This window comes from Bubalus bubalis, chromosome 2 (assembly GCF_019923935.1).
Source record: "Bubalus bubalis isolate 160015118507 breed Murrah chromosome 2, NDDB_SH_1, whole genome shotgun sequence".
In the NCBI taxonomy this organism is placed as follows: Eukaryota; Metazoa; Chordata; class Mammalia; order Artiodactyla; family Bovidae; genus Bubalus; species Bubalus bubalis.
This window is the reverse complement of record NC_059158.1, coordinates 23,446,679-23,471,224: the sequence shown is the minus strand read 5'-3', so window position 1 is coordinate 23,471,224 and position 24,546 is coordinate 23,446,679. Positions and strand designations below refer to the sequence as shown.

General features: G+C 43.6%; 2 protein-coding genes across 3 annotated transcripts; both read right to left on the bottom strand.

Annotated features, from left to right (window-relative positions):
- Positions 1 to 64: 64 nt before the first annotated feature.
- On the bottom strand, positions 65 to 15,985 carry LOC102414583 (protein C19orf12 homolog). 2 transcript variants are annotated; one of them, XM_045162710.1, is made up of 3 exons: positions 15,931 to 15,985; positions 13,622 to 13,762; positions 65 to 1,309 (listed from the first exon to the last, which is right to left on the bottom strand). In XM_045162710.1, the coding sequence occupies exons 1-3, from the start codon at positions 15,949 to 15,951 to the stop codon at positions 707 to 709; spliced, it is 765 nt and encodes a 254-aa protein (XP_045018645.1). In that variant the 5' UTR covers positions 15,952 to 15,985; the 3' UTR covers positions 65 to 706. The 2 variants fall into 2 exon arrangements, with proteins under 2 accessions (XP_045018645.1, XP_045018646.1); XM_045162711.1 differs by having other exon boundaries at positions 65 to 1,267.
- Positions 15,986 to 23,829: 7,844 nt separating this feature from the next.
- On the bottom strand, positions 23,830 to 24,177 carry LOC123328041 (ubiquitin D-like). The gene has a single exon (XM_044924993.2). It carries the CDS (start codon positions 24,175 to 24,177, stop codon positions 23,830 to 23,832), a length of 348 nt encoding a protein of 115 aa, XP_044780928.1.
- Between the last annotated feature and the right edge of the window lie 369 nt (positions 24,178 to 24,546).

Below are 24,546 nucleotides of genomic sequence, written 5' to 3'. Positions count from 1 at the left end.
TAAACCTGCAATCATGTCAGAGTAAGTAATAACTCACTTCATAATAAACTATTTCACTCTTCTCTGTAAGTAGAAAGTGAGTTTGGCACAATGTTTATTTACTGATTTGACAGATGGAGCACTGGGCTAAACATAGATGCAAATACAAATATGAGTAAAACATGAGACCCCCCACCTAAAACTTACTATATTGTTGGATGGAAAAGAAAGAGACATTTTGAGATAAATCAGAGGGAACCAAGAAAGGATTAAATTGCAAGCTTCCTTGAATGTTATCTCTAATTTGCCTTAAATTTTCATTTATTAGTTTATAGTATATTATGCTTATATGAATTCTGCCATTTAGTCAATTATGTTAGAATCAGAGAATCCCTGAGCTAGAAATATTCTGCAGGTTTCCTCCCTACACTGTCCACTCTTTGAGTTCTATTTATCTTTCTGATTAATTTTGAGAATTTTTCAAAGGATGTGATTAGTAAGTAACAATAAAAAGGATAAACGGTCTTTTACTCTGGGTATCACTGCACTCCCAGGATGGTCATCCATCAATGCAGAAAAAGTAAATTATCTTTTCTGTACCCCCACAAAAAACTGTGACATTGCAAATCAGTTATACATCAACCATAACAAATTTGGAATCATCCAAATGGACGCTGCTTCCCAGGGCAGAGTACTGCTTCCCAGGACAAGTATTGTAGTACTTGTCCTACTTCATTTCTAATCCCAGCTCCTTGATGAAATAGTTATTCAGCATATCCACCAGCTGCTTCTTCAGGGTCTTACTGCCCATGACCAGCATGGTCAGCTGCTCGACATTTGTCCAGGACAGGTTCCTAAGGATGGCAATGGTATTGATAAAGAGCCTCTCCTGTTTGTCAGCTGGTAGCTCCATTATGATCTGAGGAACTGGCTTAAACTTTCCACTCGTCATCCATGCACCTAACAGACCCCCGACGGCTCCCCCAATGGCGAATCCTGGTGGACCACCCACCAAACCACCCACAGCGGCCACAGTCCCAGTAACTAGGCCACCCAACAAGGAGTACTTGAAGGCCGCCTTAATCTTCTTCTTCTCAGAGACGGAGCACAGCAGCCTCATGATGTCCTCCACTGCTACATCAATGCTAGGCACGTAGGCCCCATCCTCTCGGGATCCTCTGGGGGTCCTCTGGGGTGTTACGGTCTTCAAACTCCTCTGAGGGTCTTTATTTTTCACAGGAACCTGAGCTTCAAATCGAGAGTGGTCACTGATGTTCTTCTTTCTGTTCTGTGAGAGGGCAGTGAAGCTCTTTAATTTCCCTTGCTCAGACTGGACATTCACCGGGACAAGGAAGGACAGAAGACAATTACCTATAGTACCTGCTACCATTTGCATCCTTTATTCCCCCTTCTTATTGTTCCCACCCTTCAATGCATGCCTGATCCTCCTCATCCATTCCAACAAGCTGTATCCCTTCCTTCTTTGGAATTTTCCAGGTTATAAGGCAAGAAAAACTGTCCTATTCCTTTGTGATCATACCTCTTATCCATTCCAAAATATTTCAATGATTTCCCACCTCACTTGCCTATTTCCCTTTCCATACAAAGTTTGTCAGATGTCAAAATTCACTGCAAATTGGAATTGACATAAAAATAGATACCTAATGAGAACTTACTGTATAGCACAGGGAACTTCTACTCAGTGCTTTGTGTTGAACTAAATGGGAAGAAAATCCAAAAAAACAGGTGCTGTATATGCACGTATACCTGATTGACTTTGCTGTATAGCAGAAAGTAACACGACGTTGTAAAGACACTGTGTGTGTGTGTGTGTGTGTGTGTGTGTGTGTGTGTGTATACGGTCACATACACATGTGCTTAGTCGTGTCTGACTTTTTGCAGCCCTATGGACTGTAGTCTGCCAGGTTCTTCTGTCCATGTGATTTTCCAGACAAGAATATTGGACTGTGTTTTCATTTCCTTCTCCAGGGAATCTTCCCAACCCAGGGATGGATCCTGGATTTCTTGTGTCTCCTGCTATGGCAGGCAGTTTCTTTACCACTGAAAAACCTGGGAAGCCACCTGGGAAGACATTATACTCCAATAAAATATTTTAAAAAATTAAATACAATTACAAAGTATCCAAAGATGTACACCAGATTTCCAAAAAGAGTTTCTCAGACTTGAGAACCTAATGAAATGCTCACAGGGCTTCCTCCTTGAATATGTTACAAGGAAATTCTGGTTAGAAGATGCATCCTCTGTCCTGTTAGTTTCTTTTTTAATGTCCCAGTGGTTTATAGTAATAGCTCAGAGGGGAAAGAGAGAGGACCTCCGAGACATGACGGAGCTTTTGGGGTGCATGAGGGACAGTGCTGGGGAGATGCGGCGGCCAGGAAGACATCTGGAAGTGGAGGAGACAGGCATGGATACCTACACAATGTGGAGTAAGCTTCTGTGAAGAGAACGTGGTTGTTGGGCCCCTGAGTTCTCTGGTATTGAGACCTCGCGTGGCCTCTGATAGGGTACGTGGTATGAAGTAGGAGTGGCCTTTGTGCTCAGCAGGGCTGGCAAAACTTCAAGCTATGGAAATACTGTTTTGATTCCCTTTTCCCTTATTCTGTTTAGGGATCCAGGGCTCTTAAACCTCCTTCTAGTCCCCAGAGAGAGGTTCACATAACTCTGTTATCCTATATTCTTTATGACCTGAGCTGTTAACTGACATAAGAATATAAACACTTGGAAGGAACTTGGCATGAGGGCAATGCTCAGCACAGAAGAGTGAGACTTCAGGAAAGAAATGTCTGTTGCATCTAGATTAGGAAGATATTTTTGAATGAAGCCTGGAAGAGGTCCTCTGAAGTATTCCAGTGACAAGAATAGGGATTAAAGTTCCCACATTCAAAAATCTGAAGTAAGATATGCCTCCTACTTTCTGTAAGTGGAACCCTGATTTGATTAAAGGAAGAGATCATTTTCTGCAACAGGTAAATTTAAAAACACAGGAAATACAGAGGAGCAAGTGATATTGAACATGAGCATGCTAAGTCACTTCAGTCGTATCTGACTCCTTGTGACCCCATGGACTGTAGCTGACTAGGTTCCCCTGTCCATGGGATTTGCCAGGAAAGAGTACTGGAGTGTGTTTCCATGCCCTCTTTCAGGGGATCTTCCTGACCTGGGGATCAAAGCCATGCCTCTTAAGTCTCCTGCATTGGCAGAAGGATTCTTTTATTTTTTAATTTATTTTTTATTGAAGGATAATTGCTTTACAGACTTTTGTTGTTTCTGTCAAACCTCAACATGAATCAGCCATAGGTATACATATAGCCCCTCCCTTTTGAAACTCCCTCCCATCTCCCTCCCCATCCCACTGCTCTAGGTTGATACAGAGCCCCTGTTTGAGTTTCCTGAGCCATACAGCAAATTCCCATTGACTATCTATTTTTACATATGGTAATGTAAGCTTCCATGTTACTCTTTCCATACATCTCACCCTCTCCTCCTCACTCCCCATGTCCATAAGTGTATTCTCTATGTCTGTTTCTCCATTGCTGCCCTGTAAATAAATTCTTCAGAACCATTTTTCTAGATTCTGTGTATGTGTGTTAGAATATGATATTCATTTTTCTCTTTCTGACTCACTGCGCTCTGTATAATAGGTTCTAGGTTCATCCACCTCATCAGAACTGACTCAAATGCATTCCTTTTTATGGCTGAGTAATATTCCATTGTGTATATGTACCACAACTTCTTTATCCATTCACCTGTCCATAGGCATCTAGATTGCTTCCATGTTCTAGCTATTGCAAATACTGCAACAATGAACAGTGGGATACATGTGTCTTTTTCAACCTTATTTTCCTCAGGGTATATGCCTAGGAGTGGGATTGCTGGGTCATATGGTGGTTTTATTCCTAGTTTTTTAAGGAATCTCCATACCATCTTCAACAGTGGCTGTATCAATTTACATTCCCACCAACAGTGCAAGAGCATTCCCTTTTCTCCACACCCTCTCCAGCATTTATTGTTTGTAAACTTTTTGATGATGGCCATTCTGACTGCTATGAGGTAATAGCTCATTGTGGTTTTGATTTGCATTTCTCTAATAATGAGTGATGTTGAGCATCTTTCCATGGTTGTTAGCCATCTGTATGTCTTCTTTGGAGAAATGTCTGTTTAGGTCTTTTTCCCACTTTTTGATTGGGTTGTTTGTTTTCCTGGTATTGAGTTGTATGAGCTGCTTGTATATTTGGGAAATCAATCCTTTGTCAGTTGTTTCATTTGCTATTATTTTCTCCCATTCTGAGGGTTAGTTTCTCCCATTCAAAGGTATAGTTTCCTTTGCTGTGCAAAAGCTTTTATGTTTAATCAGGTTGCACATCTTTACTTTTGTTTTTATTTCCATTACTCTAGGAGGTGGGTCATAGAGGATCTTGCTTTGATTTATGTCATCGAGTGTTCTTCCTATGTTCTCCTCTAAGAGTTTTATAGTTTCTAGTTTTACAGCAGAAAGATTCTTTACCATTAGTACCACCTGGGAAGCCCAAATATTGAACATTTTTGTTGCTGTTCAGTTGCCAAGTCATGTCTGACTCTTTGCAACCTCATGGACTGCAGCACACCAGGCCTCCCTGTCCCTCACCATCTCCTGGAGTTTGCCCAAGTTCATGTCCATTGCATCAGTGATGCCATCTAGCCATCTCATCCTCTGATGCCCTCTTCTCCTTCTGCCCTCAATCTTTCCCAGCATCAGGGTCTTTTCCAATGAGTCAGCTGTTCACATCAGATGACTGAAATACTAGAGTTTAAACTTCAGGATTAGTCCTTCCAACAAGTATTCAGGGCTGATTTTCCTTTAAGATTGACTGGTTTGATCTCCTTGCTGTCCAAGGTCCTCTCAGAAATCTTCTCCAGCAGCAAGTTCTAAGGCATCAGTTCTTTGGTGCTCTGCCTCCTTTACAGTCCAGCTCCCACAACCGAATGTAACCACTGGGAAGACCATAGACTTGAATCTTGACTATATGGACCTTTGTCAGTGAGTAATGTCGTAGCTTTCCTGCCAAGAAGCAGAGGTCTTCTGATTTCATTGCTGCATCACCATCCACAGTGATTTTAGAGCCCAAGAAGAGGAAATCTGTCACTACTTCCACCTTTTTCCCTTCTATTTGCCATGAAGAAATGCGGACGGATGCCATGGTCTTAGTTTTTTAATATGAGTTTTAAGCCAGCTCTTTCACTCTCCTCCTTCACCCTCATCAAGAAGCTCTTTAATTCCTCTTTGTTTTCTGCCATTATAGAGGCATGGCTTTGATCCCCAGGTCAGGAAGATCCCCTGAAAGAGGGCATGGAAACACACTCCAGTACTCTTTCCTGGCAAATCCCATGGACAGGGAAGCCTAGTCGGCTACAGTCCATGGGGTCACAAGGAGTCAGATACGACTGAAGTGACTTAGCATGCTCATGTTCAATATCACTTGCTCCTCTGTATTTCCTGTGTTTTTAAATTTACCTGTTGCAGAAAATGATCTCTTCCTTTAATCAAATCAGGGTTCCACTTACAGAAAGTAGGAGGCATATCTTACTTCAAATTTTTGAATGTGGGAACTTTAATCCCTATTCTTGTCACTGGAATACTTCAGAGGACCTCTTCCAGGCTTCATTCAAAAATATCTTCCTAATCTAGATGCAACAGACATTTCTTTCCTGAAGTCTCACTCTTCTGTGCTGAGCATTGCCCTCATGCCAAGTTCCTTCCAAGTGTTTATATTCTTATGTCAGTTAACAGCTCAGGTCATAAAGAATATAGGATAACAGAGTTATGTGAACCTCTCTCTGGGGACTAGAAGGAGGTTTAAGAGCCCTGGATCCCTAAACAGAATAAGGGAAAAGGGAATCAAAACAGTATTTCCATAGCTTGAAGTTTTGCCAGCCCTGCTGAGCACAAAGGCCACTCCTACTTCATACCACGTACCCTATCAGAGGCCACGCGAGGTCTCAATACCAGAGAACTCAGGGGCCCAACAACCACGTTCTCTTCACAGAAGCTTACTCCACATTGTGTAGGTATCCATGCCTGTCTCCTCCACTTCCAGATGTCTTCCTGGCCGCCGCATCTCCCCAGCACTGTCCCTCATGCACCCCGAAATCTCTGTCATGTCTCGGAGGTCCTCTCTCTTTCCCCTCCACAGTATCAAATTCCAACTTACACCAGAGGCAGCAGCCATCTCTACACTCAAGAGAGGAGAAACGGGAGAGAGAGCAAAGGAGCTGGCCTCCTGTTTATAGAAGCAGCTAAAATCCTCTGCCTGTCTGCTGTGTGTGTGTCAGGCTTTCCTGGACCTTTTGTTCTTGCAAGTGCTGGAGAATTTACTGTCACTTTCTCTACAGTGGATTCCGTAAGCAGAATTGTCATCTAATCAAGCATGTCTCCTCTCAGCCAATCCATTGCCCTCCTTGTTCCTAATGTGAGATGACCCTTTTGTGTTGGAAATTGTTCTGTGCTTAGCCATCCACCACTCCCAATCCTGACTTATATGTAGCTCTGGACCCTCAGTGGCTTGAAGACTTTGAACACTTGGTGGTCCTTTCCAGCTGTTATCAGCTGAAATCCTGATCAACATTTACAAACCATGTGACCTTGGGCCTATTATTTAATCTCAATTATCTTCCTTTTTTACTGTATAAAATAGAAGTAGTAATCAATTTTCAGATGACTAAGATTAGAATTAATATATGAAAAGCAGTATAAATTTATACTTCAATCTGTCTTTACCTTGTGTAGAACCCTCAAAAAATCTCTTTTCTGATGTGAAATAAGGATAATAGTTATGGTTAATAAGGATAGTTAATAGGGATAAATGTATGAATGAATTATTAAATGAATGAATAAGGAAGTGAATAAAAAGTGAGAAATAACATTTACCTAGTACTTACTATATTCAGAAGCTGCATAAGATATTATTATATGGTAACTCATTAACATTTAGCATTCTAATGAGGTAGGTATTAGTATTTTTGTTGATAAGCACACGTCCTATTAGTAGTAGCTGGTAAGCAAGTGTTCAGATGTGAACCTCTATTTCTGCATTCCTTGTCTTCTCCTGTTGTGCCTCAGTGGAAAGAAAAGTGAGGCGTGTGTACACGTGTATGTTTTTTTATTACAGCACAGGTACAAGTTGAAGGAAGGAAAAGAGAGAAAGGAAAGTGGAGGATGCATGGAGCCTTAGGGTGATTAAAGCAAGAAGCGTTTGGGAGGTCTCTATGTGGGCAGGAGCATCCCTGGGTGGTGGGCCCCACCTGGAAAAATCTGTGTGTCTCCATTTGGTGGTGGGGAACAAAGAGTCCGTGAGTGCAGGACTCAGAGCCTGGAGGAAGACTGCACCCTGGTGCAAAGGTAGAGAAGAACTGCTCTCCCAGAACCATGAGTGACAAAAGAGAACACTGTAAGGCAATTCCACAGCACAGTAGAGAAACTGCTGCTGGAGCTGGGAATTTCCAGCTTACACAGGATCTGGATTCCAAGAAATGATGTCTCTTCAAGGAATGAGAATAACAGATCTGGACTTTGATCTCTCTTTCCCCTCCTCCCTTCTTATGTGAAATTACCTCCCAGCCCAAGTCCGGGAGAAGGGGAGTTCTAAAAGCCCCAATGTCGCTTGCTGACTACAGGTTCTTCCTGGGATCTGACTCTTCTTTGTTTTTTTACCACAGCATCCATCTGACATTTTCCCATCAATGTCACAAGAAACTTTTTCAGAGGGAAAAAGATCTCTTTTCCTTTGCCCCTCTAACAAATCCAGAAAATCAGCCAAAGTCAAAGATCATGCTGTGGAGATCTTGGCAGGTTTTAAAATAAATGCCTCAGATATTCACAGCCTCCCAGCTTGGCCCTAGCTGACAGGGTGGTCTAGGGCTCTTCACTGTCCCCTCTGGGACTCCCTGGAACAGACGTCTCTTTCCCATCTCTTTCATAAATGCCCATGAAAGAGGTTGTAAAACTGCTTTGGGATCAGGAATATTGCTTCAGAAATGCCAAGCAAACTCAATCAAAATGCACCTGGGAATTCTTATATAATGATGGTTAGGGGAAAAGTCTCTGCAGCACTGTCCCTCAGGCACCCTGAGAGCTCCATCATGTCTTTGAGGTCCTCTCTCTTTCCCCTCCACAGTATCAAATCCCAACTTACACCAGGGGAAGCAGCCATCTCTGCACTCAAGAGAGTAGAAACGAGAGAGAGAGCAAAGGAGCTGGCCTCCTGTTTATAGAAGCAGCTAGGTTGGAAATCCTCTGCCTGCCTGCTGTATGTGTCAGGCTTTCCTGGACCCTTTGCTCTTGCAAGTGCTGGAGAATTTACTGTCACTTTCTCTACAGTGGATTCCGTAAGCAGAAATGTCATCTAATCAAGCATGTCTCCTCTCAGCCAATCCACTGACCTCCTTGTTCCTAAAGTGAGATGACCCTTTTGTGTTGGAAATTGTTGTGTGCTTAACCACATCCTTAACCACTCCCAATCCTGACTTCTATGCAGCCCTGGACCCTCAGTGGCTTGATGACTTTGAACACTTGGTGGTCTTTTCCAGGTCTTTCCATCCTGGAGAACAGGGTTTACAGAAGTGTCTGTGTAATGAATGGGAGCCGAGAACTCATTTCAATATTTTGAAAACCTTAATCAGATGTCATGTTCTCCTCTTTGAAGCTCTCACTAGAGAGTGAATCATGTTGGAAAACCTAATACTTGTTTGAGTGTATTTTTGGGGGGAAGACATACATCCTGAAACACATTGGTGTGAAGGGGGAAGAATGCCGGATGGAATCGAGTGGAAACCTTGACCTGCCTTTTCTCCCTTCAGACAGCTCTCCAGGTCTTACTGTCCCTGTGTTTAGAAAACACAATTGTGAGCTTTGACTGAGACACAGCAGTAAAGTGCTATCCCAAGTCCACTGTCCAGTAGGATCTAGGGATTCTGAAACCTCATCAGTGGCTAGGCAAAAAAGCTCAGATCAGGTTGAAGGTGATCTGGAAAGAGAAAAGCCCTGCATCAGGACAGGGATGGGGGAGGGACCTGGAAAGAGTAAGGAAGATTGAACAAGGCAGCCTATTTTCAAACTTAACTTGCACTCATTTAATTTCTTAAATCTCCACACCACTTCTGGAAAGAGAAGAGGAAGTATGGATGCTTAAAACTGCTAAAATGAAATCATGTCTTCTCAGAGCCTTTCTGTCTTGCCCTTCTGGCTCCAGGGGCCTATGCCATGTTGGTGCCTATGTCTGCATTCTCAGAGTAAGCAGGGAACCTTGGTCAGAATCTCCAGGATGCTGAGCCCAGAAATGGCATTTGCCAGGAATGATATTTGTGTGCCAATACCTCTGAGATGTCTACCCACAGCCCCCACCCTGAGCTGCAGATCAGTGTATCTAGCTGCTTCCATGCATGGTTCTGTGGACTTCCCTGTGCATCCTTGAACTTGCCTGGCTCTCTGCCACCTGGACACTGAGCACCCTTTCCCTCAGACTCCACCCTCAACACCTTGAATTTATTAGAATATGCAATGTAAGCAGCATCTCCTCTAGGAAGTCCTCTCTGACTCTCTTCCACCCTCTCCCGGGTTATGTGCTCATCTCCTGTCCTTTTCCAGACACTCTACAAGCCTTCTAGAGCATGTTCTCCAGCGATAAGGTCATCTGCTTGCTTGTCCTTTACCCTTAGTGAACAGTGGAAATCTTGAGGGTCATGACTGTGTCTGAATTACCCTATACGTTCAGCACTTCCCAGGCGTGTTGACGGACACAGGATGTACTTACTAACTGGTTACCAAATGCATGGATAAGTTAATAGATGAATGAAAAAGTGAGTAGAAAAGGAAACATTTCTTGAGTATTTATACCTCAAACTATAGATGGGCTATACTGTTGATGGTAGTTTGGCACTTGGGTTAAAACAAACATATAGACCAATGGAACAGAAACGAGAGGCCAAATGCAAGCCCGTGCATATGTGTTCAACACCTATTTCACAAGGGAGCCAAGAATGCTCAATGGGGAGAAGATAGACCTTTTAATAAATAGTGTTGGGAAAACGGGATGTCTGCATGATGAAAAACTGAAACAGATCTGAGTCCCACTCCCCCTCACAATGTTGAACGGAATAAAGATTAAAATGTAAGACGTTTAAGCATAGAGCTCCTAGAATGAAATACAGAGGAAAAGGCCCTTGACATTGCCAGGGATTGAGGGTTTCAGGAAATGTGGAGGTGGATGTTCTGAAGGTACAAAGTCTCAGTTATGAAAAGATAAGGTCTGGGAATCTAATGCTCAGTGTGTTGACCAGTGGTCCCCAACCCCAGGCAATGAACAGGAACCAAACCATGGCCTGTTAGGAGATGGGTTGCCCAGAGAAAGTGAATGGCAGGAGAAATGAAAACCATCCCCACCTTTCTCAGCTCCCTGGCCGAGTTCCCTGGAAAAATTCTCTTCCACGAAACTAGTCCCTGGTGTTAAAAAGGTTGGGGAGTGCTGGTGTTGACCGTAGTTAATATTATTGTATTGGATACTTAAAAGTTGCTATGAGAGGAGAATTTTAATTTCTCACCACCATCACAATACAAAATGTTGATTATGAGATGAAGAATGTGCTAACCTTTTTGTGGTAAACACTTTGCCATGTATAGGTATATGAGTCATAATATTATATGCTTTAAATTGACAAGCTGTGAAAATTACTTCTCAATGAAACTGCAAAAATATAAAAATGAAGTTAGTGATCATGAATGCTATGTGAAAGTTCTCAACACAACTATGGCCTTTTCTTCATCCACAATCAACTGAACAGATGCAGGGAAAGGCTAGGATTTTAGCTGGATTTCAACACAAACCTCGATAGTATGTGTGAAAAAAAATAGTAATTATAATGACTGCCTAGGGAATCTAAACTGGAGAGAGAGATGTAAAGATATGAGGGAGATGAAGCACAGTGATAAATGTCTAGGTGCGTACTGAGGAAGAAACTGAAAGGAGATGCTATAGAAGTACAGTCTCCGTGGATACTGAATTCTCAGGAATCACGGAGGTAGCTGTGGAGAGAGTGAGAGTGAGTCAGGACAAAACCCTTCAAGGAAAAAAGGGAGCCAAGAGGGTGAGGTGGGGATGACAGCAGCTGGGAGGGTTAGGGGGCAAACCTGCAGTCAAAACTGAGGATGATGTCATTTAATCTACAACATCTCCCACAGGGAAGGTTTTTTTTTTTTTTTTTTTTTAAGATTTATTTAATTTTGGCTTCCCTGGGTCTACGTTGTTGTGCATGGGCTTTCTGTTGTTGTGGTATGCAGTTTTCTCATTGCTGTGGCTTCTCTTGTTGCTGAGCACGGGTTCTAGAGCACAGGCACAGTAGTTGTGGGCACTGGCTTTGTTGCTCAGAGGGAATGTGTGAACTTTCCAGATCAGGGATAGTACCTGTGTCTCCTGCATTGGCTGGTGGACTCTTAGCTACCAGACCAACAAAAATCCCCCACAGATGAGGGTTGCAACATATGCATTATAGATGATGACACCAAGCAGTATGAGGCTAAATAGCTGGCCAAGGTCTCTCAGCAGAGATTGAATCTTAAACCAGTTAAAAATTAAGAGTAGCAATGATGTGAGAAGGAATTCTGCTGCCTCTGGCTTCCACACACTGCCAGGGACAGTCTACCCCAAAGGGCCTTTCTCTCCAATGTTTTCCCTTCACTACACTGGGGGAACTTACTCTGAATATTCCATACAAAGGACTAATTAAGGGCGAGGGTCGTAGAGTCTCCATATCTCCATCTTCTCTCCTAAACACCAGGAGTAGTTGATTCCCTGGTTTCCTCTCCAGTAAGAGGCTCATCAACACCCTTTCTCATTCTCTACAACTGCTCTGCACTTTATAACCAGGGAGGATGTTTTTGCTGCCACCACCAGCTCATCCTGATTTGCCATCGCTGCAAGGGTCAGGCCCTTGCCTTGTCTACACCTCATTACAGGGTTCTCCAGGAACCCACATCCTCACCTCTGCTGGATTTCAGTGCTTCCCAGGACTTAGGGAGCTTCTTACCCCCAAGACATTCTCTTCATTCTCCTGCTAAACAGCAGGAAGCATGCACCTCAGTTCTTCTGCCCTATGGTAACTGCTCTGATCTCAAGCATCCATTTCAGAAATCAACAGTCGTGTCACTTGGCCTTTCTTCCATCCCTGCCCCGGCCACTTCAAACCCGGAGAATCCAGAGCAGGAGCAAGAGATCAACTTCTCACCTGGAAACTGAAGGTCTAAATATACTTGCCACAGAATAAGACACAAAGGCGGGCAAGTACACATCACACTTTAAAAAAATGGTCCTATAAGAAAAACACCAATATAGTATACTAACGCATATATATGGAATTTAGAAAGATGGTAACGATAACCCTGTATGCGAGACAGCAAAAGAGACACAGATGTATAGAACAGTCCTTTGGACTCTGTGGGAGAGGGAGAGGGGGGGATGATTTGGGAGAATGGCATTGAAACATGTATAATATCATATATGAAACGAATCACCAGTCCAAGTTCAATGCGTGATACTGGTTGCTTGGGGCTGGTGCACTGGGACGACCCAGAGGGATGGTATGGGGAGGGTGGAGGGAGAAGGGTTCGGGATGGGGAACACGTGTATACCTGTGGTGGATTCATGTTGATGTATGGAAAAACCAATACAATATTTAAAGGAATTAACCTCCAATTAAAATAAATAAATTTATATTAAAAAAATAAAGAAAGGTATATCTCAAAAAAAAAAAAATGGTCCTATAGATGAGGGGCACATTCTGGAATACCAAATGATGTGTAGGGACAGATTATTGAACATTATTTCAGACAGAGTTGTGTTCCAGATCTTGAGAGTAATTTTGGGGTTTGTCTTTGTATATGTGTCCAAATATGTCTGAGCTATGTGTTTGGAAATTCACGTGTACCTGCGGTAAAGATGTCTCTGCAGTTTTATCCCTCTGTGCCTGTTTTCATAGTTTGGCATCTTTGGCTTGCCTGTCTGAACTAGTGTGTGGCTATGTAATCACAGAATTAGATGAATTGTCTTCTTATAACTCTACATCTCTAGAACCAGTGGTCTATAAACCTGAATGTTATCTCTTTCATTTATTTATCTCCAGTATGACTATAAAACTATTTAGACATAAAGATCAGTCTTTGCCTTACATGTACTTTTATCTTTCACTATCCCTAGCATATTAGAGCCTGGTTCATGAAAAGAGGAAGGATCTTTCAATTAGTCAGATTTGTGTTGAAATCCTGATAAGCATTTAAAAACCATGTGACCCTGGGCCTATTATTTAATCTCAATTACCTTCTTTTTTTACTGTATAAAATAGAAGTAGTAACCAATTTTCAGATGACTAAGATTAGGATTAATATATGAAAAGCGATATAAATTTATACCCCAGTCTGTCTTTACCTTGCGTAGAACCCTCAAAAAATCTGTTTTCTGATGTGAAATAAGGATAATAGTTACCATGTATTAAAAGCCTATTATGTTTTCAGGCTGCAGTGCTGGAGACCCTGGGTTCAGTCCTTGGGTCGGGAAGATCACCTGGAGAAGGGAATGGGCCCCCAGTCCAGTATTCTCACCTGGAAGATTCGATCACGAGAGGAGCCTTGTGGATAATACAGGGTACTGTCCGCCCAGGGAAACGTGACATATTTGTTAGTCTCAGTCTTGCTGTCTTCCCGTGAGTTAGTGAAGGTCTCTAAAATGGGTGAAGAATCATCCTATAATGGTCAGATATAAAAACATAAGAAATACATACGGCCAAATAATATTGAAAATAGGGTCACTATAATAAACGAATTAATATTATAAAATAAAAGTAAAAACAGTACAGAGAAGATGTTTTCTAAACAGGGTTTCTTGTTCATTCCATCTCCCAATTGGTCAGTGAAGGTCTCTGTAATGGGTCAGTTCAGTCGCTCATTTGTGGCCGACTCTTTGCCACCCAATGAATCACAGCATGCCAGGCCTCCCTGTCTATCACCAGCTCCCAGAGTTTACCCAAACTCATGTCCATCGAGTTGGTGATGCCATCCAGCCATCTCATCCTCTGTCGTCCCCTTCTCCTCCTGCCCCCAATCCCTCCCAGCATCAGGGTCTTTTCCAATGAGTCAACTCTTCGCATGAGGTGGCCAAAGTATTGGAGTTTCAGCTTTAGCATCAGTCCTTCCAATGAACACCCAGGGCTGATCTCCTTTGGGATGGACTGGTTGGATCTCCTTGCAGTCCAAGGGACTCTCAAGAGTCTTCTCCAACACCACAGTTCAAAAGCATCAGTTCTTCGGCGCTGAGCACAAACCCCACTCCTACTTCCTACCAAGTACCCTGCCGGGAACCTACGAGAGGCACTCCTCTCATGGCGAAGGTCGTAAGGAAGGAGGCTCGGCATACGCAAAGGCGGGATCGAGCCTCAGGAGTCCCCCTGGATATTCTCGAGCATCTACCCCCAAAAAACCAGAGTCTGCCTACTTTATTGCTTTGTGCTCTCACCTCTGACTTTACTGGGGGCTGTCCCCCACCACCATCTCGCTCTCTCTGGCAAAGAGTTAACTTAGAGCTCCAATAATAAAGTTCCTGGGCATTAGGAGTGTTTAAATCTAAACCCCTCAGATTGCTGTCTAACTCGCCTGACAAGTTTACCTGGACTCCTACAGCTATGCATACGATTGTTTACAGTCTCTCAGCCTCAAAGGGCAGAGGCACAGGAAGCCTAAGATATTCAAATAGCTTAGAGCCTCTCAGAGAGTTAGAAACTGTCAGAATAAAACTAGTAAAAGATTTCATTGATGAGCCAATGCTTGCTGCCAAGTTTCCACATTCCCGGTATTGTATCCTTGAATGTGTATTAATTAATATAGTTGGTATGTAGAAAAAATAAGTAGTGGCCTTGGTGTTAGCAACTTTAGACCCTTAAGGTAATAAATTCTTTCCTTTGTTGTAAACCCACTGCACCTCTGCCCTATAGGAATGCAACTTTATCTAACACCTTTGGAGGATGGCGCCAAATCTTAAAATAATTACTCTTAGAGAAAATAAGTCTTATGGTTGACAAACTTTTGTCAAGAGTCATAAAATGTTAATAGGCCTTCTAGCCAGAAGATGATGTGAATCACCTAAACCATTTGTATAAGATAAGTTTGCAGAAAAGAAACCCTGGTTTCGATAAGGATCAAAGACTGCTGAAATTGTATGATTTCACATCCCCTATTATCCTCTTATGTGCAACTTAGGGTATAAAAGCCCCTGTTGAAAATAAAGTTGTGGGCCTTGCTCACCAAAACTTGGTCTCCCCATGTCATTCTTTTTCTCAATTTCTGGCTGAGTCTCCATCTGGAGCGTGGAGATCCTCTGCAACCATTTATTTGCCTGGGCTTCTAAGACCCACTCAAGAAGGTGTCTAAGGTGGGGCACCTTCCGCTATTTGAAAGGGCGCCTGCGGCCTCCTTGGTCAGAGCTAACCTGGTGTCACAGGTTATATTGATTTTCCACGTAAACCAAGCTACTCAGCCTCTTGTCTCCACTGAATTTTCCTACTGAGCTATCCTCATGCTATTACTCTTTATATCTCTAATTAATATTTAAATACATTGCCAATGCCGTCTCTCCTTCGAATACCCTGGATCAGCCGGGGCTAGACCGCGGCAGTACCCCTACCAGTGACCAGTGTAAGCTCTTGATGCAAGAGAACTCAGAAGCCAAACGACCTGGTTCTCTTCATGGAAACTTTCTTCACATTGAGTAGGTATCAATACCCATCTCCTCCCCTTCCAGATGCATTTCCAGCATCCCCCCTTCACCTCCCAGCACTGTCCTTCATCCATTCCTGAGACTCTCTCATGTCTCAGAGGTCCTCTCACTTCCCCAAACCCGGTATCAAATCCCAACTCACAGAGGTGGTGTAGGTGGCCATGTCTGCAATCAGAGAAGCAGAATCAAGAGACAGAGCAAAACACCTGGCCTCCAGTTTAAATAAGCTGGTTAGAAGGAAATGCCCCGCCCACCTGCTGTGTTTATCAAGCTTCCTTGTACTCTTGGCTCTTGCATGGTCTCCTGAATTTACTTTAACTTTTGCTATTGGAGAGTCAATAAAAATACCTCCTGACCAAGCATTTCTTAGGTCAGCCAGTCCATTTGCCCTCCTTTTTCGAAACATGGGATGATATTTTTCTGTTGAAAAATTTTATCTGATTAACAACTGAGAAAAAGGTTAGCCTGCAGCCCTGAACCCTTACTGGCCTGAAGATTTAACACTTGTGGTCGTTTCCTGCTGCTCTTAAGTGACCTGCCCACATTAGCTGGGGACCTTCATGAGAGCAAGGGTACCCAGGAAAAGACAGTGAGATTTGCTGTGGGTGATGTGACCAGGAGCAGCCTGTTCCTGCTAGCCTGCAGAATATCTGAAGCACACCTGGAGGATAAATAGCCCTGCACTGAGAAGAGCCATGAGTTCCAGTCCCAGGGCTGACACTCAATGAACCTGAGCAAGTCTGTTCACCTCCCTGGATGTTGGTTTTCTGGTCTATAAAATGATATGGTTGGAGAGAATTCCTAGTGTCTTCCAGGCTCTGAAATCTTTGTTCATAAATGCTCTTTACAAAGAACTTTAGATTCCTGGATCTTGAGCTTTCTGTCACTTCCTGTGCTGTCTGTGAACCTGCAAATCAAACCCAGTACTTGAGAACAACCCCAAACCAACAATCCAACGCTGCCTCCCACCTTCCACAGGGAAAACAATCGCTCATCCCTTTCACAGCACAGTGCCTCCACTTCCTCACCTTTACTGCTGGACACTCACTAGGAGCTATTTCCTCCCTGGCTCTTCAGATATGTATGGATTAGGACAAAAAGAGATACATAAACTGTGAGTGCTCAGGGAATTTTCCTGATCACTCTGACCTCCTAACATTCCAAATGAATTGCTCTCATTTCCCAAAGTGTCAGAACATCACCACAGACCCACTTCAAGAAAAGCATTTATTAAATGTGCTTCAAACGTTTTCAAGTGAAAGGTCTGTAAAAATGCAAGTTGTCATCTTTGCTGTGTTTTCAGTGGTTATTTACTGTACCTTCACTCACTGATAAAATTCAGATGATCCCATTTATTCTAGGAGTTTCCATCCTGGAGAATTTGGGTTACAGAAGTGGCTACACAGAGTTCTGGGATTCAAGAGCTCATTCCAGTATTTTAACAAACTTAACATAAATCACGTATTTGAAACTCTTATTAGACAGCTTATTAAACTGAAAAAACTGATGTTTCAATTATTTTGTGGTGTAGACATACTTATTTAAACACACAGGATGAGTATGAAGGGAAAAGAACATTTGATGGAATAGACTGGAAATCTTGACCTACTATTCTTCCTTCAGATAATTCTCCAAGTTCTCTGTTTAGAATACAAGTTTGTGATATCTGGTTGCTGCAGAGTAGAAAAGGTTTACCTGTGCTGTTCCTGCATCCACTGTTCAATAAGATTTGGGAACTCTGAAACATCATCAGTGGCCAGGAGGAAAATGTCAGATGAGGTTAAGGGCAATAGGAAAAGTGAACCCCCTGCGGCCAGGATCAGGATGAGGGAATGGGTCTGGAGCAAGAAAGGAGAGCTGTACAAAGCAGAGTTGAATAAACTGCCATCACCTTCGAAATTTTATTTGTATCTAATACCTTCTTAGGTCTTAATGTTATTTCTGAATAAAGAGAAGAGGGACAGTAGATGGTTAAAACTTCTTATAATTAAATCTCTCTCTTACAGGCTTTCTCTCACCCTAAGGCATGTAGGATCTTAGTTCTTGGAACCAGGGATTGAACCCGTGCCCCTGAAGTGGGAGCGGGAGTCAACTGCCAGGAAAGTCTATCGTACAAGCACCATCCTGGTGCCAATATCTGCATTCTCTGGGGAAGCAGGGAACCTTCGCCAGAGGCTCCCGGAGGGAGAGCCCAGGCATGACATTTCCCAGGGATGATATTTGTCTGTTGATACCCCTCAGATCTGTAAGCACAGCCAGCCCTGAGTTGCAGATGTGTAGGTCTAGCTGCTTCCATGCATGGTTCCCTGGACTCCCTGCATGTCCTTGAACATGCCAAGCTCTCTCTGTCACTGAGTCATTGAGCACACCGTTCCATCCCACTGTATCCCCAACACTGTGGATGTACTAGAATATGCAACGTAAGCAGCATCTCCTCCAGGAAGGCCTCCTGACTCTCTTACATCCTATGCCATAGTATTCAGGGTTACATGCCCATCTTCTGTCCTTTTATACTTCCTCTACAAACCTCTCAGAGGCCATTTCTCCAGCCACAAGTTCATCAGTTTACTTGCCCTTCACCCTCAGTCAACAGTAGGAATCTTGAAGGTCATAACTGTGTCTCTCTTTTTGTTTTTGGCTGCACCACCCAGCATATGGGAACACAGTTCCCTGACCAAGGATCGAACCTGGGGCCCCTGCACTGGAAGCGGGGCATTTTAACGTCTGGACCACCAGGGAAGTCCTTCATAATTGTGTCTTAATTGTCTTGCATTTTTAGCACTTCTCAGGCATGCTGTCTGGCACACTAAATAAACAAATATTTAGTAAATGCATGAATGAATTATGAAATGCATGAATAAGGAAGTGAATAAAAAGTGAGAAATAACATTTGCCTAGGACTTACTATATTTCAGAAGCTGCACAAGGTATTATTAAATGATTCTTCATTAAAATTTTAGCATTCTAATGAAGTAGGTATTAGTATTTTTGTTGATAAGTGGAAGTCCTATTAGTAGTAGCTGGTAAACAAGTGTTCAGATGTGAACCTCTATTTCTGCATTCCTTGTCTTCTCCTGTTGTGCCTCAGTGGAAAGAAAAGTGAGGCGTGTGTACACGTGTATGTTTTTTTATTACAGCACAGGTACAAGTTGAAGGAAGGAAAAGAGAGAAAGGAAAGTAAGGGGATGCATGGAGCCTTAGGATGAATGAAAGGAAGAAGCGTTTGGGAGGTCTCTATGTGGGCCGGAGCATGCGTGGGTGGTGGGCCCTGCCCGGAAAAACCTATGTCTCCATTTGGTGGTGGGGAACAAAGAGTCCGTGAGTGCAGGACTCAGAGCCTGGAGGAAGACTGCACCCTGGTGCAAAGGTAGAGAAGAACTGCTCTCCCAGAACCATGAGTGACAAAAGATAGCACTGTAAGGCAATTCCACAGCGCAGTAGAGAAACTGCCCGCTGGGGCTGGGAATCTCCAGCTTACACAGGATCTGGATTCCGAGAAATGGTGTCTCTTCAAGGAATGAGAATAACAGATCTGGACTTTGATCTCTCTTTCCCCTCCTCCCTTCTTATGTGAAATTACCTCCCAGCCCAAGTCCGGGAGAAGGGGAGTTCTAAAGGCCCCAATGTCGCTTGCTGACCACAGGTTCTTCCTGGGATCTGACTCTTCTTTGTTTTTAACTACAGCGTCCATCTGAAATTTTCCCATCAATGTCACAAAAAACTTTTTCAGAGGCAAAAAAGATCTCTTTTCCTTTGCCTCTCTAACAAATCCGGAAAATCAGCCAAGGTCAAAGATCATGCTGTGGAGATTTTCACAGGTTTTAAAGCAAATGTCTCAGATATCAACAGCCTCCCAGCATGGCCCTAGCTGACAGGGTGGTCTAGGGCTCTTCACTGTCCCCTCTGGGACTCCCTGGAACAGACGTCTCTTTCCCATCTCTTTCATAAATGCCCATGAAAGAGGTTGTAAAACTGCTTTGGGATCAGGAATATTGCTTCAGAAATGCCAAGCAAACTCAATCAAAATGCACCTGGGAATTCTTATATAATGATGGTTAGGGGAAAAATCTATGCAGCACTGTCCCTCAGGCACCCCTGAGAGCTCTGTTATGTCTTTGAGGTCCTCTCTCTTTCCCCTCCACAGTATCAAATCCCAACTTACACTAGGGGAGGCAGCCATCTCTGTGATCAAGAAAGTAGATATGGGAGAGAGAGCAAAGGAGTTGGCCTCCCATTTATAGAAGTAGCTAAGTTGGAAATCTATCTGCCTGCTGTGTGTGTCGGGCTTTCCTGGACCCTTTGTTCTTGCAAATGCTGGAGAATTTACTGTCACTTTCTCTACAGTGGATTCTGTAAGCAGAAATGTCATCTAATCAAGCATGTCTCCTCTCAGCCAATCCATTGTCCTCCTTGTTCCTAACATGAGAGACCCTTTTGTGTTGGAAATTGTTCTGTGCTTAACCACCCACCACTCCCAATCCTGACTTCTATATAGCCCTGGACCCTGAGTGTCTTGAAGACTTTGAACACTTGGTGGTCCTTTCCAGGTCTTTCCATCCTGGAGAACATGGTTTTACAGAAGTGTCCGTGTAATGAAAGGAATGGGAGCCAAGAACTCATTTCAGTATTTTGAAAACCTTAATCAGATGTCATGTCCTCCTCTTTGAAGCTCTCACTAGAGAGTGAATCATGTTAGAAAACCCAATACTTATTTGAATGTATTTTGTTGGGGGACACATATATTCTGAAATACTTGGTGTGAAGGGGGAAGAATGCCTGATGGAATCGAGTGGAGATCTTGACCTTCCTTTTCTCTCTTCAGATAGCTCTCCAGGGTCCTACTGTTCCTGTGTTTAAAAAACAAGATTGTGATCTTTGGTTGAAGTACAGCAGCAAAATGGTGCCCTGAGTGCACTGTCCAATAGGATCGAGGGATTCTGAAACCTCACCAGTGGCCAGGCAGAAAAGCTCAGAACAGATTGAGGGTGATCTGTAAAGAGTAAACCCTGCATCAGGACAGGGATGGGGGATGGGCCAGGAAAGAGTAAGGAAGACTGAACAGGGCAGCCTGGAGTAAAGTGTTTTCAACTGAGCCTTCCATTCAGTTCAGTCGCTCAGTCGTGTCTGAGTCTTTATGACCCCATGAATTGCAGCACGCCAGGCCTCCCTGTTCATCACCAACTGCTGGAGTTTACCCAAACTCATGTCCATCGAGTCGGTGATGCCATTCAGGCATCCCATCCTCTGTCGTCCCCTTCTCCTCCTGCCCCCATTCCCTCCCAGCATAAGGGTCTTTTCCAATGAGTCAACTCTTCACATGAGGTGGCCAAAATATTGGAGTTTCAGCTTCAGGATTAGTCCTTCCAATGAACATCCAGGACTGATCTCCTTTAGGAAGGACTGGTTGGATGTCCTTGCAGTCCAAGGGACTCTCAAGAGTCTTCTCCAACACCACAGTCAAAAGCATCAATTCTTTGGTGCTCAGCTTTCTTCACAGTCCAGCTCTCACATCCATACATGACCACTGGAAAAACCATAGCCTTGACTAGACAGACTTTTGTTGGCAAAGTAATGTCTCTGCTTTTGAATATGCTATCTAGGTTGGTCATAACTTTCCTTCCAAGGAGTAAGTGTCTTTTAATTTCATGGCTGTAATCATCATCTGCAGTCACTTTGAAGCCCCCACCCAAATACAGTCTGACACTGCACTGTTTCCCCATCTATTTCAAACTTTACTTGCATCCACTTAATTTCTTAACTCTTCATGACACTTCTGGAAAGAGCTGAGGCAGTGTGGATGGTTGCTGCTGCTGCTAAGTCGCTTCAGTCGTGTCTGACTCTGTGCAACCCCATAGATGGAAGCCAATCAGGCTCCCCTGTCCCTGGGATTCTCTAGGCAAGAACACTGGTGTGGATTGCCATTTCCTTCTCCAATGCATGAAGGTGAAAAGAAAAAGTGAAGTCGCTCAGTCGTGTCCGACTCTTAGAGACCCCATGGGCTGCAGCCTACCTGGCTCCTCTGTCCATGGGATTTTCCAGGCAGGAGTACTGGAGTGGGGTGCCATTGCTGCTTAAAATTAAATCACATCTTCTAAGAGGCTTTCTGTCTTGCCCTTCTGGCTCCAGGAACCTATGCCATGTTGGTGCCTATGTCTGCATTCTCAGGGGAAGCAGGGAACCTTGGTCAGAATCTCCAGGATGCTGAGCCCAGAAATGTCATTTGCCAGCAATGATATCTGTTTGCCAATATCCCTGAGATCTCTATCCACAGCCCCGCCCTGAGCTGCAGATCTGTGGATCTAGCTGCTTCCATGCATGGTTCCATGGACTTCCCTGTGTGTCCTTGAACTTTCCTGACACTCTGCCACCTGGAAACTGAGCACACCTTTCCCAACGACTCTACCTTCAACACCTTGGATTTATTAGAATATGCAATGTAAGCAGCATCTCTTCCTGGAAGTCCTCCCTGACACTTCTCCATCCTCTCTTGGGTTATATCCTCACTCCTGTCCTTTTCCAGCCCCTCTGCAATGCTCTCCAAGCCCATTCTCCAGTGATAGGTTCATCTGCTTACTTGTCCTTTACATTTAGTCAACAATGGAAAACTTGAGGGTCATGACTGTGTCTGCATTACCCTATACCTTCAGCATTTTCTCGGCATGTTGTCAGGCACAGGATGTATTTACTAACTAGACTAGTTACCGAATGCATGAATGAATGAATTAATGAATGAATAATTGAGTAAAAATAGGAAGCAAAATTTCTTGAGTACTTCAGTTCAGTTCAGTTCAGTTCGGTCACTTAGTCGTGTCTGACTCTTTGCGACCCCATGGACTACAGCGTGCCAGGCTTCCCTGTCCATCATCAACTCCCGGAGCCTGCTCAAATTCATGTCCATCAAGTCGATGATGCCATCCAACCATCTTATCCTCTGTCATCCCCTTCTCCTCCTGCTTTCAATCTTTCCCAGCATCAGGGTCTTTTCCAATGAGTCAGTTCTTCGCATCAGGTGGCCAAAATATTGGAGTTTCAGCTTCAGCATCAGTCCTTCCAATGAATATTCAGGGATGATTTCCTTTAGGATGGACTGGTTGGATCTCCTTGCAGTCCAAGGGACTCTCAAGAGTCTTCTCCAACACCACAGTTCAAAAGCATCAATTCTTCGGTGCTCAGCCTTCTTCACAGTCCAACTCTCACATCCATACATGACCACTGGAAAAACCATAGCCTTGACTAGATGGACCTTTGTTGGCTAAGTAATGTCTCTGCTTTTGAATATGCTATCTAGGTTGGTGATAACTTTCCTTCCAAGGAGTAAGCGTCTTTTAATTTCATGGCTGCAGTCACCATCTGCAGTGATTTTGGAGCTCCCAAAAATAAAGTCTGACACTGTTTCCACTATTTGCCATGAACTGATGGGACCAGATGCCATGATCTTAGTTTTCTGAATGTTGAGCTTTAAGCCAATTTTTTCACTCACCTCTTTCACTTTCATCAATATATCAAACTATGAGACAAAGCTATCCTATTGAAAAAAGTTTGGTACTTGGATGAAAAACAGGCATATAGACCAGTGGACCAGAACTGAGAGGTCAGATTTAAGCCCATGCTGCTGCTGCTGCTAAGTCGCTTCAGTCGTGTCCGACTCTGTGCGACCCCATAGACGGCAGCCCATCAGGCTCCTCCATCCCTGGGATTCTCCAGGCAAGATCACTGGAGTTGGTTGCCATTTCCTTCTCCATAAGCCCATGCAAATGGAGTTAACTCATATTTCCCAAGGGAGCAAAGAATGCTCAATGGGGAAAGATAGAATTTTTAGTAAATTTTGTTGGGAAAACTGGGTATCTGCATGCTGAAAAATGAAAAAGGATCTCTATCTCATTCCCATTCACAATAATTCACATGGAATTGAGTAAAGATTCTCTTGTAATGCATTTATGCATAGAGCTCTTAGAATGAAACATGGGCAAAAAGTCCCTTGACATGGGTGCAGGCACGAGTCTTCGTACTGTGCTTCAAGTTCAATCAATAAAACCCATTTTCAACAAGCCACAATCAGTTTCTTAGGCGTTACAGCTCTCTGAGTCTGAAACACCTGTCTCACCTGGGCCACTGAGCTGGACCTTCGTACCTGGAGGTCGTGCCTCTGCTCCTCATCACCAGGCTCCACCAAAACCAAGGGCAGCTGCTCATCAGTGGGCTTCACCACCTTCAGGGTGAAGTGGATGGTTGTCTCCTTGTCGATGCCATACGATGACAAAGTTCTCTGGGACTTTAGGGTCTTTGAGCCCAGCTGGAGGACCTGGTCCTGCATGGGAACCTTGGTCTTATACCACACTTGTTCACTGATCTCCTTTGTTCTTTGTCTCAAGTTGACTTTGAAGGTCATGCATCCCACTGTCTCACAAAGGACATTCACCTGGACAACAAAGGCCAGGAGACTGTTACTTAGAATGCCTGCCCCCTTTTACATCCTTTGTGCCACTGCCTTAATTGCTCCCACCTTTCACTGCCAGTCTGGTCTCCACTTTCTTTACAACACTTTCTGTCCCTTCCATCTGTGGTGCTTCTTTTTCTGAATTTTCAAAGTTATAATGTCAGAAAAGCAGTGATATTCCTTTATGACCATATCTCTCACCCATCTTAAAATGTTATTAATGATTTCCTACCTTATTTACCTGTTTCTTGTTTAGATAAACTTTGTCAAGTGTCAAAAGTATATACAGCTACCAAGCATCCAAAGATGTTCTTGACATTC

Bases quoted from the DNA above. Each gene is read 5' to 3' on its own strand.
- LOC102414583 (XM_045162710.1), bottom strand. From the start codon at position 15,951: ATGGCCACCTACACCACCTCT. The intron at 13,763-15,930 runs GTGAGTTGGGAT...TGACCATTATAG, and splicing joins TGGCCACCTACACCACCTCT to GATGATTCTTCACCCATTTT. The intron at 1,310-13,621 runs GTGAGAATACTG...GTGAATGTCCAG, and splicing joins CTCGTGATCGAATCTTCCAG to TCTGAGCAAGGGAAATTAAA.
- LOC123328041 (XM_044924993.2), bottom strand. From the start codon at position 24,177: ATGACCTTCAAAGTCAACTTGAGACAAAGAACAAAGGAGATCAGTGAA.